We start from the raw sequence: 14311 nt of genomic DNA on the forward strand, positions 1-14311 counted from the left end.
TATGGTGGTCTCAAGGTCCAAGAGCTGCTGGAACAGAATCTACAAAGACAGGCCTTGAATTCCTGTCTTACAATATCACTTCCAATAAATCTATTGGTCAAAGCAACTCACTGACCCTGCCCAGATTTAAGGGGTGGGGAAATAAGCTCCACATGAGAAGAGGGACTGAATATTATTCTACCTATTTTTTCAATCTACTATATTTCATCTACCCAATTTTTCAAAGAGTAATCACTGGGGCATTAATAGGTGAATTAAGAATATGAATGGCTGACAAAAGTAATCCCCTTTCTATAAAATATTGCCAGAGCTGATTTGATGTCTCTGTTCCTCAGGCTGTAAATGAAAGGGTTCAGCATGGGAGTCACCAATGTGTACATAACTGACGCAATTTCATCCTTGATACTGGAATTGGAAGAAGAAAAGAAGTAAACAATGGCAAGAGTCCCATAATACAGAAACACCACAGAAAGGTGGGAGCCACAGGTGGACAAGGCTTTACAGATCCCCTTTTTGGATGGGACCTTCAGAACCATGGCCCCAATGTGGATATAAGAACCCAAAATAGTACTCACAAATAGGAGGACAAATAATCCTCCCTCAATGAAGATGACTAGCTCATTGAGAGATGTGTCTGAGCAGGACAGCTTCAGGAGAGCTGTGATAGCACAGAAATAATGGGGGATAGTATTGTCAGTACAAAAGGACAGTGGGAGCAAAAGCAGAGTGTGCAACAGGGCATGGGCACAGGAGAGGAACCAGCACCCAGCCACCAACAAGATACACGCCTCCTCCCTCATAATTGTGGTGTAGTGAAGTGGATGACAGATGGCCACATACCTGTCATAGGCCATCACTGAAAGAAGAAAACTTTCAACAGCAGCAAATAGTATGTAAAAATACATCTGGGAAATGCATTCTGCATAGGGAATTGACTTATGATTAGTCTGAATGTTCATCAGCATCTTTGGGACAGTGGCAGATGAGAAAGAGGCATCAGTGAAGGCCAAGTGGCTGAGGAAGAAGTACATGGGGGTGTGGAGGTGAGAGTCCAGCCTGATGAGCAGGATGATGAGCAGGTTCCCCAGCACCGTGGTGAGGTACATGCCCAGGAAGAGGGCGAAGAACACGCCCTGCTGCTCTGCCCGGATGGGGAGTCCCAGGAGGAAGAATTCAGACATGATGCTCTGGTTCTTGGTACTCATTCTGCTCTTTTCTTTTTTGGGAAGTAAGAAAACTGGGAAATGTTAATAACCTGAAAATAGTGAACATTCCTGTAACATTATAGTAATGCTCTGAATAGAGAACAAGAAATGCAGCGTCCCTGTGGACTGTGTGCCAGTCCCTGCACCAAGAAATTTGTATTCCTTCTTTTAACCTTCAGACATGCATTTGAAGTGGAGAAGTTTTCCCTCTTTTACCAGTAAAGAAACTGAGTCTAAGAAAGCTGAGGTCACTCCCTAAGATTACAAAACTTTTAAGGACTGGGAGAAGATTGGTCCCTGTTTAACTTATAGCAAACACTGAGAATATGATCACTGCCCACTCGTGGAAATGCACAGAGTTCTGTCAGACCTAGAAAGAAATATGGCCACTATTGAAAGGATATTTAAGAAATAGATTTTAAAAAGAATTAATCAGAAATGCTAAAATTCATATATGAATAACATATACTCACACACTTGCACATAAACACACATAAGTTGCTGATTTGGGATTTTTTAGCCACCTGTAACAGTAACTCTGTGGCTCAATTACACAGCCATATAAACACACACAAAAAAATGCACTCAAAGGTTGGACAAACAACACACAAGAGGTAACACAACCACATGCAAACACAAATACTGGAACAGTCACAAGACAAATATAAAACACCCAGTAACACGTGCAAATCACTTTTCACATATCTGTAACTCATACTCTGTGTCTAGACATACATAAAGAAACACTCATGAACTAAAAAATTTCACACATATCACAAACAAATCTTACAAGAAACACAATGATCACACACATGTGCCTCTTCACATTCAGGCAACAAACAAACAATACACAGGGTCTCACAAATAAACCCTTCTTTCTGGTGATGGTTTCCAGCACCACAGACCTCTACACTGACCAGTTGAGGCAGTACATGGGCCCCACTCACTCACAGGCAGAGTCACACAGTCATTACCTACAGGTAAAATGGATGGCAAGTACGCAAACCCAAACTGCAAACATACACAAACATCTCACAGATGCAAATAAATCTCATAAACAAAGATCTCACACACCTATATCACCGAGTAAAGATCTGAAGCCTTCTCTCTTATGCTAGTCATGGGAAAATTCAGAAAACCTGTGCTCCACTTAGGAGCACATCGGTCTTCCTCCAGGTTCCACACTCTCATTAATTAGCTATGATGTCAGTCAAATGGTAGAAAAGTGGCAATTATTGGAGAAGAAGCCAAATATTTGGAATCAATGACACAAAACAAGAGACTCCAAACACACAGTGTTCTTAATCAGGAACTATTTGGAGTCATATGATCATGGTCAAAAAGGAAAAAATCAGGTTGCAAGTCAGTTGCGTAGTGTGCACACCATAATACACCATCACAAACATGCACACACACACTCATCACATGCAGTGACCGAACTGTCAAAGACATATGTCTATACCTTTATTACACATGCAAATACAACATGTAGAAACAACAGAAATATATAGGCAGATCTATAATCATGTAGATATATTACCAAAAACTTCCCAGCTCACTCTGACCTTTGCCCGTCTTTGGTGAGCTCGAGCACCTTCTGATCCACTTTCCTGAGTCCTCCACTTCTGTTAACAATTCAAGGAACAAATGATTAAGTGAAAGACTGTGAGCCTAAGAATTCTAGAGTTCTCTATGTATGACCTTGAGTCCAGAGTAAAAAGCAGGGGGATACCTTTTTACTAACCGGAGATGACAGAAAAATTCCCTAAGCTTCTGGCCAAGGAAATAATCTACTAAGCTAATTGCCTTCAATTTTTCATCAGACCTTGGGGAGGAGCCTGGGCAGGAACTGGACTAGTAAAGCCTCCAGAGAGGTTGTCCCAATTACAAGAGACACCCAGGGCTTCTCTGCATGAACAGAGTTCTGACTAAGAGCTGGAGTGGCTCTGTCACCTCCAACTTTGATGTAGCCAATCCAATGGGTCAGAGAAATCTGGACAATGCCTGCCACTAACTGTTGGCTCTGAGTAGGAAAGCAACGTCTCTTTGACTTGTTTCATTAGCCATATAGTGCACATCATAATAGTATTATCATTTATGAAGTTATAATTAAAATTAAGTGAAATAATGCATACTAAAGCACAAATTAAGTGCATAATAAAATTAATTCTGATTACATATCTTTCTATCCGCCAAAAAATAATTATGTACATGCACACATATACATATATAATTACCAATATTGAATGAATGACTAAATGAATTCATTATTATCTTCGGAACTCAATAACCATCCCTAAAAAAGGCCTCAGTTGTCCACAAAGACCAATAAATTATCTGCTTTTGATTTCAGTAGATCCTTCAATCCAGTTTTACTCTACTTTGTGCTACACATATATTGGAACTGAAAATGCTGATGGCTATACTCCTTTCTGACACTACAAATATTGCCTTTTTAATAGGATCCTTCACATGGTTCTCTCCTCCCCAATTTATCCAATTTTCAGCCCCCAACCTCCTGATTAAATCATACATACAATCTATCCTGCTATTTGGGACACATTTTTCTCCTACAGCCCGAGAAGTTATAATCACCACTAGGACAGAAGTTTGTACTTTACATCTCACCTCTCCCCCAACATTGAGAGACTATCACTGTCTGGACAAACAGTAGGTACTCATCAAGTGTGAGATTCTACAGCCAGCCACTGACATCCAAAGAGTTACCACTAAGCCCCAGCCTTCCATCATAGGTCATTTTATTTATCTATCTCTGAACTCCTGTGTCAAGTAAAGTGGAACTAGTAGGGGTTAAGGAGACTCTTTTCCTGTGAGTCTCTGTACTAATTCATTAACAGACAATCAGGCCAATTCATTGAAAGTAAATTAGTAGGAGTTCCAGGAAAATGGTGCTGAAGTAAGTCGGCAGAGTCTGACTCTCTCATAAAAAGAAAAAAAAGCAGAAAGAAGGTAGAGATCTACCTAAAGGACCTACTTTGGATAAATACAGAATGGGAAGGTGCTCTGAGTCATCTAGGAGGGTACTGGAAAGATGAAGGCAAAGGAAAACCATGAGTTGCTCACCCCTGTGTGAGGGGCATTCCCTGGAAGGAAGAGGATGGAGTATGGATTCTTTGCAGTGAGTTTGTTGAGCTGAGCCCCCTTTGAATCTAGGAAGGGACTCCTACCTGACAGGGAGAGAGAAGGGGGATCTCCTCAGGCAGACTGTCAGGCCCAGCTGCCCATGTAAAGAGAGGATTTAGAGAGGGGGTGTAGGGCAGACAGGTACCTAATCAGGAAGACTCTGGCAAACTGCTACGAATTTAACCTGCCAGAGGGAAGGGGGTCAGATAGCTTTCTGGAAGGTTAATAACCTAAGAAGGTTGACCTCAGTGGAGGAATTTCCACCTTGCACATATGAGATCCCTAGTTCTATTTCCAACTCTTATTAGAGAAGTGATCCACTGGGTTGTCAGGAATTCAGCCGATACTTTATAACAGGGAACATATAGACATTCTCTCTGTAATAGCTTTTCTTGGATCACTTATTTTTAAAAAAAAGGGCAGGGGGCTCTTTTTTTCCCCTTACTTTACTCACTAAACCCCAGTTAAATAAGCCCATCAGGATAAACAGATGCCTAGACACCATCAAAAAATTAAAAGCCATACTAAGAAACAGGAAGGCATGGCTCTGTCCAACAAACAAACCAAAAAACAGAAGGGGATGCAGGACATGAAACAATTAATCAAAGATGTCCAAACAAATATCATGAACCAACTCAATGAAGTGAAGGAAGAGATTAAGGATATTAAGAAGACACTGTGAGAACATAGAAAAGAAATTTTAAACTTATGTAAAAAGATATCGGATATGATGGTGATGAATGGCACAATGCAAGAAATCAAAACTACACTGGAAGGACATAAAAGCAGATTTGAACAGGCAGAGGAAAGAATCAGTGATGTGGAAGACAGTATAGCTGAAATCAGACAGATAGTAGAATAGATAGATAAAAAGATAGAAAAAACCCAGCAGGGACCTAGGGATTTGAATGACAAACCAAAACACGCAAACATACACATTATAGACATCCCAGAGAGAGAAGACAAGAGCAAAGGACTGGAAGAAGGGTTGGAGGAAATAATGGCTGAAAATTTCTGAAACCTGTAGTAAAAAATGGACATACAACTAAAGGAAATGCAGCTTACCCCAAACAGTATAAATCCTAACAGGTCTACACTAAGACATATACTTCTCAGATTGTCCAGTGCTCAAGGCAAAGAGAGAATACAGAGAGCAGCAAGAGAAAAGAGATCCATTAAGTACAATGGAAGCTCAATAAGAATAAGAGCTGACTTATAACCTGAAACCATGAAGGCAAGAAGGCAGTGGCATGGCATAGTTGTGCTAAAAGAAAAACATTTCCAGCCAAAAATTCTCATCCACTAAAGCTGGCATTCAAAAATAAGGAAGAGTTCAAAATATTCACAAACAGAAATTAAGAGAGTTTTTCAATAAGAACCCTGCCCTTCAAGAAATACCAAAGGGAGTTCTGCAGGTTGACAGGAAAAAACAGGGAAGAGAGCTGGAAGAAAGTGTGAGAACAACTAAAAAGATAAAAATAGATATAAAAACAACATATTGCATACGTAAACCTACAGAAAATATGCCTAATGCAAATAATTCCTCAACAGTAATAGCAATGAATGTTAATGGATTAAACTCTCCAGTCAAGAGGCATAGATTGGCAAATGGATTAGGAAATATATCTCATCTATATACTGTCTACAAGAAACACACCTTAGAACCAGGATATCAGGGAGTTGAAAGGAAATGGTTGGGAAGCAATTGTACATGCAAACAATAACCAAAAAGGGTTGAAGTAGCTATACTAATATTGGATAAAATAGACTTTAAAGGTAAACTATTGTAAGAGACAAAGAAGGCCATTGTATATTAATAAAAGGGGTAATCTATCATGAAGAAAGAACAATAATAAACATGTATGCACCTAATGAGGGTGTCTCAAAATCCATGAGGCAAACTCTGAAAAAACTAAGTGGAGAAATAGATGCCTCTACAATTACAGTGGGGGACTTTAATACACCATTATCACCATTAGACAAAATATCTTGACAGAGAATAAATGAAGAAAAAAAAACCCTGAATAAAACATTAGAGGATGTGTACCTAATAGACATATAGATAACATTACACCCAAATACAGCAGAATATTTTTTCTCAAGTGCACATGAATTATTCTCCAAGATAGACCACGTGCTAGGCCACAGAACTCTCAATGATTTCAGAAAGGTTGACATTATACAAAATAATTTCTCTGACCACAATGGAATGAAGCTGAAAATCAGCAAGGAGCAGAGAAGCAGATTAGGCACTAATATGTGGAAGTTAAACAACACACTTATAGAAAAACTGTGGGTCAAGGAGGAAATCACTAAAGAAGTCAGTAACTATCTTTAAGTAAATGAAAATGACAGCCCAACATATCAACACCTATGAGACACAGCAAAAGATATACTGAGGGGGAAATTCATAGCCATAAATGCCTACATTAAAAAAAGAAGAAAGAGTTCAAATCAAAGACCTAACTTCACACTTTTGGGAATTAGGAAAGAACAACAAACCCCAAAGGAAGTATAAAGAAGGAAATAGCAAAGATTAGAGCAGAACTAAATGAAACTGAAAATAAAAAAGCACCAGAAAAATTAACAAAACCAAAAGCTGGTTCTTTTAAAATATTAATAAAATTGACAACCCCTTAGCTAAAATAACAAAGAAAAAAAAAGAGATAAGATATAAATATATAAAATAAGAAACAAATAAGGGGATATCACCACTGACCCCAAAGAAATAAAGAGTATCATAAGAGGATACTTTGAAAAATTATGTGCCAACAAGATGCAAAATATAGAGGAAAGGGACAAATTCCTAGAAACACACAAGCAGCCCACATTGATGAAAGAAGAAATTGATGAACTCAATAGACCAATCACAAGAAATGAGATAGAATTAGTCAACAAAAATCTCCCAACTAAGAAGAGCCCAGGACCAGACAGCTTCACAGGTGAATTCTACCAAACATTCTGGAAAGAATTAACACCAAACCTGTTTAAATTCTTTCAAAAAATTTAAGTAGAGGGAATATTGACTAACTCATTCTGTGATACCAAAATCACCATAATACCAAATCCAAATAAAGATGCCACAAGAAAGGAAAACTATTGACTAATATCTCTAATGAACCTAGATACTAAATTCCTCAACAAAATAATTTCTAATCATATTCAAAAACACATCAAATGAATTATACACCATGACCAAGTGGTCCTCATCCTGGATACGCAAGGGTGATTCAACATAAGAAAATCAATCAATTTAATACACCACAAAAACAGAAAGACAGAAAAAACAGCACATGATCATCTCTAAAGATGCAGAAAAGTCACTCAAAAAAATACAGCACCCTTTCCTGATTAAAATACTTCAAAAATAGGAATAGAAGGACACTTCCTAAACATGATAAAGAGTGTACATGGAAAACCCACAATTAACATCATATTCAATGATTAAATTCTAAAAGCTTTCCCTCAAAGATTGGGAACAAGACAAGGATGCCCACTTTCACCACTCTTATTTAACATTGTGTTAGAAATGCTTGCTCAAGCACTTAGGCAAAAATATATATATATATAAAAGGTATTCAAATTGGAAAAGAAGAAATAAAATTTTCACTATTTGCAGATGACCTGATCCTATACATAGGTAGCCGTGGGGAATCTACAACAGAGCTTTCAGAGCTTATAACTGAGTTCAGCAAAGTGACATTTTATAAGATCAATGTGCAAAAATCAGTAGAATTTCTGTACACCAATAATGAGCAAACTGAGGAGGAAATCAATAAAAAAATTCAATTTACAATATCACCTAGTAGAATTAAATAAATAAGAATAAATTTAACTAGATAAGTTATGATCTTTGTTATTTCTTTCTTTCTTCTTTCTGTGGGGTTACTTTGTTGTTTTTTAAATAATTCCTCCAAATGTGCAGTTAGTTCTTCAATTTTGGCTCTTTCTTCTTTTTTGATGTATGAATTTATGGCTATAAATTTCCCTTTCAGTACTGCTTTTACTGCATCCCATAAGTTTTGGTATGTTGTGTTATCATTTTCATTTGTTTCAAGGTAGTTATTAATTTATTTTGAGATTTCCTCATTGGCCCACTGTTTTTCTAAGAGTGTGCTGCTTAATGTCCATATCTTGGTGTAAAATCTGGGCCTCTGGCCCTTGCAGATTTCCAGCTACACTCCATTGTGGTCAGAGATATTATTTTGCATGATTTCGATCTTTCTGAGTTCATTGAGCCTTCTTTGTGCCATAGCATATGGTCTGTCTTGGAGAATGATCCATGTGCACTTGAGAAAAATGTATATCCTGCTGTATTTGGGTGTAATGATCTTCATATGTCTATTAGATCCATCTCCTCTAATATACTGTTTAAAGCTTTTGTTTCTTCATTGATTCTCTTTTGAGATATTCTGTCTAAAGTTGATAGTGGTGTATTAAAGTCTCCCACTATAATTGTAGAGGCATCTATCTTTCACTTAGTTTTTCCAGTGTTTGCCTCATGTATTTGGAGGTGCCCCTGTTAGAAGCATAAATATTTATGATTGTTCGTTCTTCTTGAGAGATTGTCCCTTTCACTAAAATGTAGTATCCTTCTTTGTCTCTCACAATTGTTTCACATTTAAAGTCTATTTTGTCTGATATTAATATAGCTACTCCTGCCTTTTTTTGGTTATTGTTTGCTTGTAAGATTGTTTTCCAGCCATTCACTTTCAACCTCCATGAATCCCTGGGTCTCAGATGTGTTTCTTGTAGACAGCGTATAGATGGGTCATATTTCCTTATCCAATCTCCCAGGCTGAATCTTTTGACAGGTGAGTTTAATCCATTGACATTCAGTGTTATTACTTTCAAGGAATTATTGATGTTAGCCTTATTTTGTTTGGACTTGTGTTTGTCATATTTTGTTTGTTTGTTTTTTCCCCCTCTCTTTTTGTCTTTTTTGTTGCTCTTACACTCTCCTCCAACTCTGCCTCTCCTGTTTTTTTCTTTCTTCCTGCAGAACTCCCTTTAGTATTTCTTGAAGAGCAGGGTTCTTGTAGGCATACTCTTTTAATTTCTGTTTATCTGTGAATATTTTGAACTCTCCATCATTTTTGAATGCTAGTTTCAATGGGTAGAGTATTCATGGTTGGAATTTTTTTTCTTTTAGTACCTTGACTATATCATACCATTGCCTTCTTGCTTCCATGGTTTCAGATGAGAAATCAGCACTTAATCTTATTGAGCTTCCCTTGTATGTGATGGTTCTCTTTTTTCTTGCTGCTTTTAGAATTTTCTCTTTGTCTTGAGCATTGGATAATTTGACAAGTATGTGTCTTTGGGTTGGCCTGTTGGGATTTATGGTGTTTGGGGCATGTTGTGCTTCCCAGATATGTACATCCATCTGTCTCAGTAGATTTGGGAAGTTTTCAGCCATTATTTCCTCCAACACTCCTTATGTCCCCTTTTCCTTCTCTTCTCCTTCTGGGATGCCTATATACGTATGTTTGTGCATTTTGCATTGTCATTCAGGTCCGTAAGTTCTAGCTGGATTTTTTCTATCTTTTTATTGTTCAGTTCTACTATCTGTTTGATTTCAGATGTACTGTCTTCCACATTGTTAATTCTCTCTCCTCTGCCTCTTCTAATCTGCTGCTATTTGCTGAGTGTATTTTTGATTTCTTGAACTGTGGTGTTCATCACCATCATATCTGTTATCTTTTTGCATATGTCTGCAATTTCCTCTCCAAGAGATTTCTTCATTTTGTTAATCTCTTCCTTTACTTCATTAAGTTGGTCTCTAATATATGTTTTGAGATCTTTAATTACTTGTTACATGTTCTGTTTCCCTTCCTAGTTTTTAGTTTGTTGATTAGATTCAGCCATGTTTTCCTGATTATTGGTTTGGTTTGTAGTTTTTGTTGCTGTCTGGTCATCATTTTATCTTGACGGGTTTAATCAGTTCCTTAGCTTCTTTGTCTTGTATTGGGGATTAATTAGTTGTTGTTTGAGCATAAGTGTTATGTCTTCTCTTTGTCACTTTGTTCTTCTTACTCTATTTTCTTGTTGCTGGCTAAGTTCACTTTGAAGGAAAATATTAGGGCCAGGGAAAGCAAAATGAGAAAGAAAAAATGTATAAAGTAGTATTGGTAATAAATGTTAACAGAGCAACAATGTGAGATCTGGGAGAATGAATATTAGACTCATGTAAGTTGTGAAGTTATAGCAGGAAGTAGAGTACCTATAATGAGACAGTCACCTGAATATGGGAGGAATATAGTGTGAATTAAAAAGCCAGTGTTTTCATGAGAGAGGGAAAGGGAAAAGAAAGACAATAATATCAAGAGTGGATAAAAGACAGAAAACAGAACAAAGGGATTAGAAATTAGAAGTCAGACAATTTGGGGGCCAAAGAAAGGGAGGTGGAATGTAAGAGAAACAGTAGATGATGGATGATAACAAGATGTGGGGGAAAGGGAATAATGTAGGTGGCCAAAATCAAGTCACACAGAAAAGAGGAAATGGAGGATGAGAAAACAGCAAGTGTGAAGCACTTCCTGCAGCACCTATTATATAAAGAAAATAAAATAAAATAAGAAGAAAAAGAGAGAAAAGGAAAAAAAAAGAGAAGAGAAAAAGGGGGTGGGCAAAGAAAAGGGGGGGGGGAAACAAGCAAGAAAAAGAAAAGGAAAAAAAACTAAATAAATGAAAATGGACCTTGGGGGATAAAATGGGAGAAAGGACCAGGAGACAATGCAATATTAGCAACTAAGACAAAAACAAAAAACAAAAACCCACAAACACCGAGGGCTAGGGTAATCAAAGACCTCAGATGGACCTCAGGGGGCTGTGGATTCAGGGATGGGAAGTCTATGACACTGCAGACTCAAGGTGTGTGAGTCTCTGGAGCATGGGCCACCAGGGTTTAGGGGACACAGACCTGGGAACCACATATCTGGTTAACAGGGGGCCTGGGAGCACCGCAGCACAACACAGCCTTCAGGGATCCCTGCAGTTGGGCACCAGCCCTAGGGGGAAGGGTCCCACCCACAACCTCTGACCTGTGTCAGAAACCCAAAATTCCACCTCTCACAAGAATCCCTTCTGTCACTGTCTCACCAAATCAACATCCAGACACCTCCTGTCCTGCAAGCCCCAAAACAGCCCGCTGGGAGCCCTGCTGCACTACAAAGATTTCAGGGACTGCCATGGACGGGCTGCCAGCCCTAGGGGGAGGGGTTCCACCTAGAACATCTGATCTCCATGTCAGAAACTGAAAGTTCCACCTATGCAAAAATCTCTTCTGTCACTGTCTCACCAAATATACATCCAGACACTTCCTGCCCTGCAAGCCCCCAAAACAGCCTGCTCAGGGCTTGGGAACTCCCCAGCACAGCAAAGCCTTCAGGAATCACCACCACCAGGCCACAAGCCCCAGGGGGAAGGGTCCCACCCTCAACCCCGACCTCTGTGAAAGAGACCCAAAATTCTACTTCTTGCAAGAATCTTCTATGTCACCGTCCCAGTAAATTGACTTCCAGGCATCTCCTGCCCTGCAAGCACCCAAAACAGCCCAGTCCAGCAGGACTCCAACACTATTCAGCCGCTTCTTTGCAGGAGAGATTATGAGGTACACTCACTCAGATGCCATCTTGCCCTGCCTCCTCCAGAATTTCTAAGCAAGAGACAAGAATTTCAGAAAATACTAAAGGGTATGCTTGAGCCTGAAAAGACAGGAGCAAGGGGCCTGGAAGAGAGTCTAGAAATGAAGATTTTATCAATAAAAGTAACTAAAAGTGTCAAAAGACTGGTGACAATAAATTATGACATTAAACTCAAATAATCAGGGATAAATTTAACCAATGATGTAAAGCACTTGTATTCAGAAAACTGCAACTCAATGTTAAAACAAATTTTAAAAAGTCCTAAATAACTAGAAGAACATTCCATGCCCATGGACTGGAAGACTAAATATCATTAAGATGTCAATTCTACTCAAATTGATATACAGATTTAATACAATCCCAATAAAAATTCCACCAGCATTAAAGAAAAATTGAAAACATGACCATTAAATTTATTTGGAAGGGTAAGGAGTCCTGAATAGCCAGAAACATCATAAAAAGGAAAAGTGAACCCTCATCTCCAGACTTTAAATCATAATACCTACCAATAGTAGTAAAACCAGCATAGTACTGGCCTAAAGACAGACACAATAAACCAATGCAACCAAGTTTATGGTTCAGAAACAGACCCTCGCAGGTATGGTCAAGTGATTTTTGACTAGGCTGTCAAACTCACACAGCTCAGGCAGAACAATCCTTTCAACAAACAGTGCTGAAAGAATCGGACATCCATAGCTGAAAGAAGGGAAGCAGACCTCTATCTCACACCTTATCCAAAAACTAACTCAAAATGGATCAAAAAAACTAAAAATAAAAGCAAGAACCATAAAACTTCTAGAAGAAATTATTGGAAAATATCTTCAAGACATGGTGGTAGGTGGTGGATTCTTAAAGAAGATAAGAGAAGGACTGAGTAGACTACTGATGTTTAATGTATGTAGAAGTTTTAATTAGCTTACTGTAAAGTTGTGGAAATGTATAAAGTGGATGGTAACACACAGTGAGTGAAAACTAGTTTAAAAATGGGGATGAGATTGAAAATGGTTATCTAGTTATATAAATGCCAATCGATGAATGCCTGAGAATAATCTAGGAACTGGATATCACAGTGAACCAAGAGGTAGGTGAGAATTGTGGTTGATGGTACAGATGCATGAGTGTTCTTTGTTAGCTATGTATATATATGTATAAATGTATAGCACTACTGCAGGATGTTGGGAATGTGGAGAAGCATGGGAAAATACAGGTGGAGTGACCTGTGGACAGTGGTTGGTAGTAATAATATAATATTCTTGCATCTATGCAAAAGAAGTACTGTGTTGATACTGAGGCAGTATGAAAAATGTGAGCCAAATATATGCTATGCACATCGTAACAATCAGATCATATTATTTCATCTGTAGGTGTTGTTTGGGAATACTGCACATGTGCATGATTGTTTTATAAGTTTACAACTTCTGTCATAAAAATATATATTTAAAAATTAATAATAGTGTGGGTTGGAGGAAAAACACACCAAAAGTAAGATAAGAATTATGATTAGTAGTAAGATTTTGACTGTGCTCTTTCATAGTTTGTAACAAAGCATCTCATGTCAATGCAAGGTGTTGGTGGAGGGTTGACGTACAGGATCCCTGTATGATGTTATGCATGTTTGCTTTGTAAGTCCACAACGTTTAATATACACTTAATTATTATGTTCATATATAAATGATATAAAGATAATAATCTGATTGGTTAGGGGGAAAATACTGTGTTTAGTAGTAATATTGTGACAATGCTCTTTAATCATTAGCTGAAAAGGTTTAAGAACAGTGCAAGTTATTGGTGGTAGGATGAGATGTTATGTATGTTTGTTTGATGTTAGATATGTTTGGTTTGTAAGTTCATAACTATTATACATTTATTGTTTATGTATGTTTATGTATGAGTGATATATTTCAATAAATTTTTAAAAATAGGAATGGAATCATACACAATGTACTAATTTTCAGTGACTTCTTTCACTAAGCATATCTATTTTGAGATTCTTCCAAGTGGGTATTTTATTTAGAACCATATTTTTTGTATTGCTGAGCAGTATTTCATTGTAATCACCTGTTGGTTTATATTTAGGTTGTATCCTATTAGGGAACATTAAGAAAATAAAGCCGTATAAATATTATGAATATGGCTTTGAATGGATACGCACTTTCATAGTCTGTGTATATATAGATAAGGGTAGAAAAATGGATCACATGGTAAATATATGATCAATATTTAAAGCTTTTTCTAGATTTTTTAAAGTTTATTGTTATTCCCAAGAACAATGTAGAAGAGTTCAATTCCTTTCTTTTCTTTTTATGTTTTTCCTTC

General features: G+C 37.6%; 1 protein-coding gene across 1 annotated transcript; it reads right to left on the reverse strand.

Moving 5' to 3' along the window:
- Window positions 1–254: 254 nt before the first annotated feature.
- LOC101429346 (olfactory receptor 1J2-like) lies at window positions 255–1205 on the reverse strand. The gene has a single exon (XM_071216534.1). It carries the CDS (start codon window positions 1203–1205, stop codon window positions 255–257), a length of 951 nt encoding a protein of 316 aa, XP_071072635.1.
- Window positions 1206–14311: the final 13106 nt, after the last annotated feature.

This window comes from Dasypus novemcinctus, chromosome 8 (assembly GCF_030445035.2).
Source record: "Dasypus novemcinctus isolate mDasNov1 chromosome 8, mDasNov1.1.hap2, whole genome shotgun sequence".
In the NCBI taxonomy this organism is placed as follows: Eukaryota; Metazoa; Chordata; class Mammalia; order Cingulata; family Dasypodidae; genus Dasypus; species Dasypus novemcinctus.

Excerpts from the sequence above, each read along its gene's own strand:
- LOC101429346 (XM_071216534.1), bottom strand. The coding sequence starts at position 1,205 with ATGAGTACCAAGAACCAGAGCATCATGTCTGAATTCTTCCTCCTGGGA.